The sequence below is a fragment of the Aulonocara sp. 'chitande type north' Nkhata Bay genome, linkage group LG18 (assembly GCF_057382095.1).
Source record: "Aulonocara sp. 'chitande type north' Nkhata Bay isolate Kocher_YH1m ecotype deep benthic linkage group LG18, A_spYH_male_GT1.1, whole genome shotgun sequence".
Taxonomy (NCBI): domain Eukaryota; kingdom Metazoa; phylum Chordata; class Actinopteri; order Cichliformes; family Cichlidae; genus Aulonocara; species Aulonocara sp. 'chitande type north' Nkhata Bay.
Genome location: NC_141361.1, coordinates 28,484,289 through 28,496,373, shown reverse-complemented (window position 1 = coordinate 28,496,373; position 12,085 = coordinate 28,484,289). Strand labels below are relative to the sequence as shown.

The 12,085-nt window shown below is 39.9% G+C and overlaps 1 protein-coding gene across 1 annotated transcript; it reads left to right on the top strand.

The window, feature by feature from the left end:
• The first annotated feature begins 2,400 nt into the window (after positions 1 to 2,400).
• gorasp2 (golgi reassembly stacking protein 2) lies at positions 2,401 to 7,391 on the top strand. Its single transcript, XM_086272304.1, has 10 exons — positions 2,401 to 2,583; positions 3,309 to 3,389; positions 3,498 to 3,701; positions 3,778 to 3,864; positions 3,957 to 4,087; positions 4,391 to 4,523; positions 4,788 to 4,914; positions 5,026 to 5,133; positions 5,503 to 5,625; positions 6,024 to 7,391. The coding sequence occupies exons 1-10, from the start codon at positions 2,521 to 2,523 to the stop codon at positions 6,296 to 6,298; spliced, it is 1,332 nt and encodes a 443-aa protein (XP_086128430.1). The 5' UTR covers positions 2,401 to 2,520; the 3' UTR covers positions 6,299 to 7,391.
• Positions 7,392 to 12,085: the final 4,694 nt, after the last annotated feature.

The window sequence follows — 12,085 nt, the reverse complement described above, 5'->3', positions numbered from 1 at the left end:
CAAGGCGGCTGTGGTGAATGGAAGTGTCACTTATTAAGTCTCACATCTTTCAGCAGGAAGTATGACACAACAGAGTGAGTGGTTTGAACAGGAAACAGCATTATCTGTTAAGATTTAAAAGCAACAATGTGCAGTGTTAAAAGGAGACGCACTCTCTTTCAGGGAGAAACATTATGTCAATATTTTTGACTACTGAGCCACCATAAATTATTAGGTGGCAAGTGCTAAAATAAGCTCAGATGAGCAAGCATCACTGCCACGATCAACTTTAAGCTATAAAAAATACCGACAGTAAAAGATAAAAGCAAGTCAGTTATGTGGATCTCACCACTAGCCTGTAGTAAGGCAATAATGTAAGCTAAAGTCAATAAAGCACTCCTCCTTCCAAAGCAAAAGCACTGCCCTCTGCCCTGTAAAGGCTGGGAAATAAAAAGCTTCATTATACACTGCAATTCAAAGCAGCTCAGTGTAACAATAGAAAAGTAGCTTCAGGGGTAAAGACTGACCTCACGTTTTAGCCCATGTATTCATGTTAATGCAGAAATGCAAAACTACATTGGAAGTAAATTCATGATGTAATTAAAATGTGTTTATTAACAGTTTTGCACGATAACATAAACCAAAAGAAGCCACACATGCATGAATATGTAAACCTGCATATAAAGTGAAATAACCAATGAGCAAAACAACAACAATATAACATAAAAAGATTATTACAGCACGGTGCATTACCACTGTATTTATCCACAGAGTGTCACTGCATGCGCAAAGTAAGAATTAAAAGAAGTCTTGATGTAATTTAGAGGAGGCTCCCAGTTTATATGAAATTTACTAGCAGAGCCATTTAGAAAACATCTAGCTCTGTTCTAATTATGACCTTTTTTTTTTTTGAGTGCATGTCAGATTTATTGTGTATGAGACAGAGGAGCCTTGCAATAAGATTACATGTCTTTCTATAAGAGAGAAACAGGGAATAACCTTCTTCACATGGGCGGGGAGCATGAAGCTATTTACAGCTCTACCAAAAATGGCGATTGAGGGTGATGGGAGGAAATGTTATGGCCAAGCTTGTGGCATGCATACAGCCTCCTTTGATCTTAAGTGGGCTGAACAAGGAAAAAAAAACCTGTCTGCCACTGTAAAGACGTTTAACTACATATTTAGTCATATTTAATATTAAAAAGTGCAATTTCAACAGTGCATCTCAGTTTTTCTGCACGATGAAGAAATGCTGTAAATAAAAGAAATCTGTCAGCACAAATCAATAAATGAGTAAAATTGCAGAAAAAATTCTGTTAGCTCATTGCCCAGGTGAGTAATTCACATTCATTCACAAAAAACGGAAACAGGAACTTCTCTGTGTTTTAAACATCTTTATTCACCTATTGATTAATTACTTTGGTGCAGTATGAATGGCGGTGGAGGAGGTCTTAATCAGTAACATCCATTGGATTGGATGACTGCCCCCCCCCCCCCCCGGGCGCTATGTTTGACACCCATGGTGTACAGAACCATGAGTGGACTGAATGATGGACGTGTGAAGAACATGTGAATGATTAGAGCTGAGGATTGTTTACATCTGTGTTTGAAGATATTCTAGTCAAGTTTGCTCTCAAGAAGCAGCAACTGTGTATTAATTCAAATTGTGTAAGTACACATCTTGGGGATATGGAAGATTAGTGACAGAGCTAATATGAACCATAATTAAGAACTTTACAAAGTATTACAAAATGTGCCTTGATAGATATAGGAACAAACAGCAAAACTCAGTCTATTTTATTTAAATATTTATTATGTGTGAGCAGGCTATACACAAATAAGATGAACTTATTTTAAATAATTCTAAATGAATCAGTGGTGTGAGTTTCTTGGTCGATTGCTTTTTTTTCTGTTTTCTGTTTGTTTGTGGGGGGGGTTTAAGATAATGAATTTCGCAGCTTTCACTGAACCAGTTTGCACACAAAGATTTTTACAGGTACATTTTAATGATTTTTGTAGGTTAGGTGTAGTGAACTAGCAGAGCATGAACGCTGCCTGCATTTGATAAGAGACTTGTAACAGAGATAGATTATAGGAAGAAGTTTTAAATGAGGACCGGTTTCTTAACCTAGTCACACAACTTCATACAAAGGCAACTAAGAGTGCTGAATAAATCTAAATGTATGTAATTTGATTAAAATAAAATAAAATAAAATAAAATTGTAAGATTAAAAAGGCAAGATATATGTGACAGTCATTTTGCAGTTTTATCTTTCTTTTAAATGTGAACGAATATTCGTTTAGGATTTTATGTGCTGCTGTCTGTCACTATAGAGGCTTGTTAATATTAATTAGCTATTACCGACAGGAATTTCAAAGTTTTGAAAAGGCGTTGTTTCCTGCCACGTAATGACGCATGCGCATCAGTTCGCTTGTCGTTTGGCGACGTGTACCCGGTGAGTGGAAGTACTAAGGATTCTTAACTCGCTGGGTAACAAGCGGCCTTAAACCAAACTAAAAAGGCCTTAAAAGAGCAAAAGTATGGGTGGTTCGCAGAGTGTGGAGATACCGGGAGGAGGCTCCGAGGGATACCACGTCCTCCGGGTGAGTTTGTAGCTTCTATAGCCTGCTCTTAGCTCTTAGCTTAGCCTCCGGTCTGAGGCGAAGAATTCCCGGTTGTATGTGTTGACTTGAGGCCGGGGATGACTGCCGGGGCCTCCAGTCCAGCAAACCACCACGTCTGGGAAATGTGTAGTTTAAAGCTGTGTCAACCCAACACGCATCTTTAATCACGGTGTCTGTGTATGCCTGCTGCTCAGCTAGTTAAATATGCTTGCTGAAAGCAAAGAAACCGTAGGGCTAGTTGATGCTACGTCGCTAATTTGAATGACAGCTGCCAAGCTAGTTTTAGTAATAGACTCGTTATCAGACACTTATCTTGTGCACAGGGCTTTTTACCCTGTTTACATATGCTTAGCCTTTGATTAATCGACCAGTGAGCTAAAATGAGCGTTTAGTATTTGTCGTCCAGTAGTGGTAACAGTGATATCAAAATAGCAAACACAGAGGCTAGACTTGATAGCATGAGTGTAGGATGAGTAGGATTGACCCCCATCCTGATTATGGTTTTCACACAGTGGTATTTGTATACAGGGTAACTCAGATCAAAGGCTGATTTGACGTCTTTGTATCCTAGAAGTTGCTCATTTGTAAGCCAGTTGAGTCATGACTAGTTTGCATGTTGATCAGCGCGATTTATTTGGAGGAAACTTGAATTTCAATAAAGCATCACAGCCTAGCAGCTGAGGATATCCCTCATTTTCATACAGGTTCAAGAGAATTCGCCTGGGCACCGGGCAGGGCTGGAGCCTTTCTTTGACTTCATCGTCTCCATCAACAACACCAGACTGGTGAGAAAATGCAGCACTTGCAGCTGGCAGGATGAAATAAGAGCCTTATGGAAGGCTACAGTTCACCGTTGCCCCTTTCTCTACTTATGTTTGTTTCATTTTCTGCAGAACAAGGACAACGACACGTTAAAGGACTTGTTGAAAGCCCATGTCGAGAAACCAGTGAAGATGCTAGTTTACTCCTCAAAGACTCTGGAGCTGCGGGAGGCCACGGTGACCCCCAGCAACCTGTGGGGGGGTCAGGGCTTGCTCGGTGTCTCCATTCGCTTCTGCAGCTTTGAGGGAGCCAATGAGAACGTGTGGCATGTCCTGGTAGGTAGCCACAAAGGTTGTGTGTTGCATCATCTCCGTCTGTGTGATACAGCAGTAATTTTTCTATGTCTAATAGGAAGTGGAGCCTAATTCCCCAGCAGCCCTTGCTGGCTTGCGGCCACACACTGACTATATAATTGGAGCCGATACTGTTATGAATGAGGTTGGTTACCCATACTTATCTTGGTTCTTGCTGCTTTCACTCAATGTTACTAGTTCCTGAAGATTTACCTTCTTGTCCTCCTGTTTCTGCAGTCCGAGGACCTCTTTTCTCTAATAGAGAGCCACGAGGGGAAGGGCCTGAAACTGTATGTGTACAACACAGACACTGACAACTGCAGAGAGGTTGTTATTACACCTAACACTGCCTGGGGAGGAGAGGGCAGGTAATACACAGACTCCTGTTGGAATTTGTGTATTTTCAAAATAAGCGTCCTATTTATTTGCATCTGACATGATTAAAAATGGAAATGCATAAATATTATCAGCCAAGTAAGGTCAGCTATTTTTATTAATGATGATGTCCTTGAACAAATGAGCCAAAATGAGAATAAATAAAAAGGCCGATTTAAATCTCTTTTTAAAACATGAGCATAAAGGTGGTAAATTAAAGGTCTCAGACCAGGTGGATGTCAAATGATTTTCACTGGGGAACACTTTAGATTCTCAGTGTTCTTTTCCTACTCTAGCCTTGGCTGTGGGATCGGCTATGGATACCTCCACAGGATTCCCACCCGGCCGTTTGAGGAGGGGAAGAAGATCAGTTTCCCTGGAACTTCTTCCAGTGAGCCTGTCAGTCCACTGAAAGACGGATTTACTGAGGTCAGAATGTACACATTTATTTAAAAAACAGGGCAGTTTAAAGCTGCTTAAGTATGACTCTGTTGAAACTTTTTGTACCTGTGTCTTGGAGTTTGTGGGGCTATAAATCGATACCCACTATCAATCGCTTAAATTACTTGGTCTATGTGCAGGTACGGCATTGGAAGGGTTTGAGTGTTTGTTTTCATTTAGCATGCACACAGCCTGTTGGAGAGAACAGTTATGTTTTTCAATAGATTCAATGAAAATGTCTACCTTCTGCAGGTGCAACTTTCAGCAGTCACCCCTTCTCCTGCTGCACCTGCAGTTCCCTCTGGCCTTGAAGGGTCACTGTCTGCCCTGTCAATCAGCTCCTCAGCCCCACCCACCATGCCCAGCGAGCTGCAGACAGGTATGTCTGCACTTTCACTCACAGACGTTTGTTAAATCCACCAGTTTTAAGTTTGATACACGGCAGGAATATTCTCATCTAATGTTTAATGTCTCTCTTCTTCCAATTCAGGTTTGCCTACAGTCCCTCTTCTGCCCACCTCCACTAACCCCTCACTCACCCCTCTGCCTCCGCTGAATCCTGCCACTGCCGGCTTGAACCCAGCCACCACGCTACCAGGTGATTTCAGCAAGGTTCACACCCTTCCTCAATAAAGACACAAGTCTTTGTGTACACATTACACACATTCAGTGAACATATTCATGTTGACGTTTCCCACACTCAGAATGACTTTCCTTTACAAAGCCTCATCAACTACCCCCTGCCCTTTCTTCTCCCCTGAGCCTTCTTTTTTTTGCTCACATCAGTGGCAATGGTGCTTTGTTATTTCTTTTGTTTTTTTAGTTGTGATTTGTGCCTAGTTTTACCTTTTAGAGTGGTTTACTGCATTAAAGCTGCACGCATTCTGAAGAGCAGTGTACATAAGACTGAGGAAGTCTAAGAACATGAATGATTATGGTGGTTGTGTGGATGTGTTTGCATTTCTAGGTCTGATACCCCTCCCAGGTAGCTTAACAGCGCTCCCTAACCTTCCCAACCTGCCAGTCCTAGATCTCAGTGGTGTGTCACTAGCAGGCGGCAGCACCTTACAGCCACCAGCAGGGATGACAGGTGGGTAATGAAGACTTTACTCCAGTCTTTGCTTTTAAGCTTATGGAATAAAGGATCAGTTTAGTTTTTGAAAATGAAATATTATTTAATTACTACCAAACCAGGGAAGAAGTCTTGTGGGTAAACTGCTTCAAGTCTGTTCAGTGAGCAAAACGCACTGTTGCATTTAGGCAGCTGAGTGTGATCAGGAGATGGTTTGTAGTCAGATCGTGATGGTAAAAACATGTTCATGCCAGCGTGTGTTGTGACCCTTTATTTCTCCAAATCTCTACAGAGCAGCTAAAAAGAAGGTGAAGTGAAAATGTTCTGTGTTTGAAAAGTTAACTTGAGTTAAAAAAAAAAAAAAAACTAACATGAAGGAGGCACCTCAGTTATCCTCTCTTATCTGTCTTCAACAGTCCCATCTCTGGCTCCACTCCCACCCCTGAACCTTTCAAACCTGGCCACGTTGCCTCCTCTGCCCACCATGCTGCCCTCCCAGCTGCCTCCTGTCCTCTCTCAGGGTTTGACTCCCATGTTGCCAATTTCCACTGCCGCCCCTCCAGCTTCAGTTACTGTCACAGCAGCACACATGATTAATCCAGCCACCGAAGCCACAGCCCCCACAGAGGCAGGATCCACGAGCACCACGGAATCTCCAGCACCTACGGAAACAACACTAACGTCGTCATAACGTGGGAAATATGACTCCACTTCCCGTCAAACTTAAACACACCTGGTTTGGCTTATCCTTCCATCTGTCATTCTCCGTGTTTTCTATTTATTTGGCTAAGAGTGAACAGACGCATCAGTTCAGACACAGAGGTCAGCATGCTCACGGGCAAGGAAGCTTGTGTGGATGCAGAGAACGGAAAGCGCCTGTAGACTGGTCTGACTGCTGTGTCTGTATTCCCTAATGGCCATAACGCAGAGGAACTGTTAGCACTGCAGCTTGCCTAAGCTACTGCTTGCGGAAGATGAAGTCTACTCATTCATTTGTAGTTTACTTTTCACTTCTGCAGTTAGACAAGGCAAAGACCTCTGAGATTTCCGCCTTTCTTGTATGGAAAACCTCTCTGTTTAAGTTTTATATAACAATTTATGTTAATGGATCTGGATGATAAACACAGTTTATTGAATTGCCAACATAATAAAGATAAAAACCGGTATTACAGCTGGAAGTAAGATGTTAAATGAATTAGTCCAGTCCAGAATGGAACTCACCATACTGGAAGAAATCAGACCATAAACCCAAGAAAAGAAATGTTTGTGCTGCTGAATAAACAAGTAAACAAATCCTGAGTGTGATCAACCAACAATTTCCTGTATCTTTTTTTTCTTATTAGTTAATAGAACCACCAGTCAGTAGATTAATTTGAGTCATATGTATTCATTTTTTGTTGCTGTATGTCTCCACCCAATGAATGAATCTGCATTATTTTGCACCACCTTTGTGTTTTAAAATTTATTCCCCTTGTGTGTCTCCTTGTATATCCAAAATCTGTACTTCATACCATCTCAACAACACCGAGAACAGTGAGAGCCCGAAGGCCGTGCCAGAGGATACAGAGGTTTACAGAAACACGAGCTACTGAGTAGAGTGTGCACTTGCTGCTGGATACATTAAACTTGTGAGAGGTTTTTAATGCAGAGCATATCTCCTGGCATGGTCTGAGTGGAGTGGCAGAGCTGCAGTATGGCCACAAGGTGTCACTGTAACAGAACTTTCTGAGAATATCTGCAGTATGTACAGGGCACGCAATAAAGCCAAATTAATTTTAACAGCTGCCTTTGTGTGTCAATTTATGTTGTGCAATGATTGTTGCTACTAGTGAAAGCTACTTTGCACTTTCAATGTCCCAGATAGACAAAAACAACATGATGAAGATGGCCAAAAAGAAAATACAAGAACAAACAAGGTATTATGGAAAACTGGTGCAGCAGGGCTTGTGTATGGGAAGCTAGAAGATTCAATATTCTGCATCTAAGCAGCATTTCAGAAACCCACAGAATAAATATTTGGGGAACAAAAGAAATTTACATCTGCCTAATAATTCAGTTGTAAAGCAAACATATACGAGGTGCTAAAGATTGCAGTCACCAGAAAACATGTCTTTCAAAATTTGATACACTTTTTCATAATTTTTAGACAACACCTGATCATCGAAACAGTTTTCACATCATACACACAACCTGGAAAAAAACAAACAAAAAAAACAAACAAAAAAACAAACAAAAAAACACTACTTCTAGTTCATCACACACCTCATCAGAAAATAAAAAATGTGAAGTCTGCTCAGCCTTGTGTGGTCGTGTCACAGTGATCAAACAGTCTTTTTCATATTTCAAAAATGTGAAACATCTGTATACAGTAAACATTAAAGATTCTCCTATTAACACTGTACTCTTTAATAGCAGAAAACGTTATGGTGACCGCTGGGAATCTGATGTGATTGGGTTGTACTTTTTATCCCACTTTTCTCATTTTCATTTGAAAAACAAGACAAAAGCACGGTCCTTCCAGAAGCAATTCTTACCACTCAGCAACTGTTCTGAAACACCTCTGGACAGTTATGTTGAAGCATGACTTAAATTAGCTTTAATTCAGTTATGGAGACATAAAAACAGAACATTTTTAACAGAGCTCATCGGCAGACCAACATCATCAGGCTATACCAGCTGTTTGCTGATCTATCTGTATCGCCCTTTATAAGCATTTAAAAGTGAAAAGATAAAAAGAAAGGTGTTGATGTTGCACAGTTTGTTCAGTGCAACTGGTATCAGTGTTAAAACTGTATAAGTTGGGCTCTAGTATTAAATCCCCAATCAAAATGCTTAAAAACAAAACACACACAGACACACAAAACTTGCTAATTGCATCAAAATGAAGTTTTAAAAACCTTTTCCACCTTTTTCAAACATCTACTGGTTCAAAATGTTCCTGTAAATTCTTCAAATAGCACCTCTCCTTCTGATAATATACATGTTGAATATGCATTGCATTGCTGGTCTCATAAGACTGCAATCTCATTTGTTTACACATTTTACAGTCTTGTGCAACGTAATTATAAGAATTAAATTTAAAACATCTTTACTAGAGCAATGCATGTGTCTTATAAGACTTGCAAACACTTGGTATTGGGAGGGGAAATGGAAAATTCTTCTAAATGAAAACACGTCTGTGAAAAAAATGGATACATCAACAAGTTACATTTCTGCTGAAATTTTTTAAAAACATCTATAAAACATCCCTCCTCTTAAGTTCTTGATGTTGATCTTCAATTCGCCTTTGAGTCTGTGCGTTCTGATCCAGCTCATACCATCACACCATGAGCCACAAGTGTGAGCAACCTTGATTCATGTGAAAGGAAGAAAAGAAAACATCCGTACTGTAAAAATATTTTGATTCTGCCACCTGTGGTTTCTGTTGTGTATCACAAGTACAAAATGTGTTGCAGTGAGTAAGAATGTGGTTAGTTTTGCAAAAGGAGCACATGAGCTTGGGGAATTGTAAGTAAACAGAGGATAATTATTAAAGGCTTTGCTAAAAGAGAGACTGACTGAATAAATAGGCTCAGGCTACAACATTTCCTATAGATAATGAGAAATTTGTGTTTGAGAAATGCAGAAAAAAGCTTTAATAAAAGCCTGAAAGTGAACAAAAACTCCAAATGTGTGAAAATAATGGCAAAAAAACAAAGTGAATTGAACTTCCTCCAGGTCCTTAATTAGGGGGAAATGACGCTGCAGATGTATGTATACTGGTATAATACTCATACCTAAAATACTTATATTTTTAATATATATAAGCAATCACATACCCTATTCTTATGTGTAGTGATTACTAAAAACCTATTTTTGGCATTTAAAAGCGACTGTAGTTAGAAGTGACACCACTACTGACAGAACCAGATGGCTCAGAATCCCTAGAAAGAGAAAAAGAAGAAGGAGAAGTTCAGAAGAAAAGTGTGGATTGTGTTGTTTGCATTGACCACGGAGCAAAATGAGATAATGAGCATGGTCATTCCAGTAGAAGGGGAGGAACTGGACCCTGGCCAGTCAGGGCACGCTCATTTGTCTGGCATGCACCAGCCCATTAGAGAAAGGGGAAGTGAAATACTATGGTAGGAGAAGCTGTAGAATTCATACTGCCTTCCCATTAGTGAGACCTGGTAAAGAAGTCTTATTTAGCACTCCATGCTGCTCCTGCTGCTTGCACTCTTTGCATATGGGGCTGCCTTCTCTGTCTGTAGCGATCAAGAACTGTTTATAGGAGTGACAAACAAGGGGGAAACAGGGCAGTGCAAGCATAAGGGAGAGCAGAATTCAAAGGAAAGCGAAAGAAGTCAAACCCTTTCTATTGTCTTCACAGCAGTGGTTCCGTTTAGATGCCTCAATTCAGATCAAGTGCAAAGATGAAGTCACTTGGCTAAATATCAAACTTTTGATGAGTTTGACACACTCTTAGAAAGTACCCGGCATATTTTACCGTCAAACATATGAACCACAGTGGCTCCATGGCTTGCACTGTTTCCTGGGACCAAGAACCCCCTAAAACTTACAGCGCTAACTTATTTAAGCTGCATAAAAGAAGACTGATAAAGCAAAAAACATTACAGCGACCAAGCACCAAAACAACAACAGTAACAATACTTAATCGGGAGAAATTTCAAGCAGCCACACAGAACCGTTGTTTAAATAAAGCTTTAGATAGTACATTACTTTGTGCTTTTTAAATACAAGACACATACCCTATGGTGTACTGTAATTATATAAATCTTCCCACAAATGTAGCTTTATGCTGTTGCAACATGGACTCCAAGAGCTATAACTGGTCAGTTATATATAAATGTACTGTGTAAACAACTGGCAATTTAAATGTAACTCTTCCATGAGAGAAAATGTAACGCAGGGCTCAGATGGTTCGTGCTCACAACTGTTAGCCTCACACATGTGGTGGAATTCATTACAGAAGACCCCCATTGGGATGCCATTAAATGCATGGGTATTCATTATGAATGAAAAGCAAGATAACATGGTTAACTACCATGCACATGAGTTGTGAAATAGGCTTAAAAAAAAAAAATCACAAATAGCAACACATCATGCCACAATCTAAGAAAGCCACTGACATCTGTCTGTCTGGAAAGGTTTACAAAGCCTCCAGCAAACCACAGTGAGAATCAATATCCAAAAAACAAGAAAATTTGGAACAGTGGTGAACCTTCGCCATAGTGGCCGACCAACCAAAATTACTCAGAGAGTGCAGTGACGACTCATCCAGGAAGTCAAAAAAGAACCCAGAACAACATCTAAAGAACTGCAAGTCTGAAATTACTCACATTATTAGTTTGATTTTAAGGTAACAGCAAATTGTCGTTACAGCTTCAATATTACTAGGCTAATGATCATATCTGACTTACTCATAATCATCTGAATTTTACCAATATAGACTCGTTTGGTTCGAAAATCTTTTTTTAGCTCTGTGTTGCAATTTTTTTCTTCTTTTTTTTTTCGCTGATGCTCTTTTAGTTTGCTTTGTACACAAAGAAACTTGAGGCAGAAATTCCACCAGCAAGCATTTTGGACATATCAGCATAAATACCCACAATGGCATTGCCTATTCACATGCATTGTTTAGATAACCTGTAGAAATATACTTAGTTTTTAAAGTATTTTAGGATAAAATATTGCCTGAAAATGTTTAGCTCCTTAGACCTTCTCCCCTGCTTCTCAGAGCTCAAAAGCTTGTTCATTATAAAGTAGTGGTTTATTTATAGCATTTCTGATCATGAAGGTTTTGCTTGTGTTTCGTGCTCCATCTGACTTGTTTTGAGTTATTTCACTGCATTCCCACTTCTCACCAATTCTTATTGCTGCAGTATAATCCAAGTTACTGTATACTAAATCAGAACTATATGCCAATTTTACCTTGAGAGGAAACACAGCATATCCTCATTAGTAGTGCACCTTCAACTGTTTCCGCAATCTCACAGAGTTAACAGGGGCATAGGAAGGGTGATTAGACTAAGCTTTCTTGGAGGATTGGCGGTGTCTCACTCTGTGACCTCGAAGCGAGGACGATACCACAATGTAGACAAGGAAACAGACTGTGGGATCAACCGAAATAGACAAGAAGGGAGGAGAGCGAGGTAAAGAGAGAGAAGGAGGGGGGAATGGTAAATAGAGGAATCAAGAGCTGTTTGAGCAAGTTATAGGCTAGAAGAACAAAAGAAAAAAAAAGAAGAGAGAGAAAAGAAGAAGAAGAAAAAGAGAAAAAAGAGAAAAAGAAAAAAAGCAAAAAAAAAAAAAAAAAAAAAAAAAGAAGTGACAGTAATTGTGGAGTGGAAAAGAGATCCTGCACATGCTTGAAACTTACCGAGCTGGAGGTTTATAAAAGGCAACGATACACAAACAGAGCTAATAAATCTGATGAAGGACAGCATGTTCTGTCTTTGTGGATACACACACTTTTTAGTTC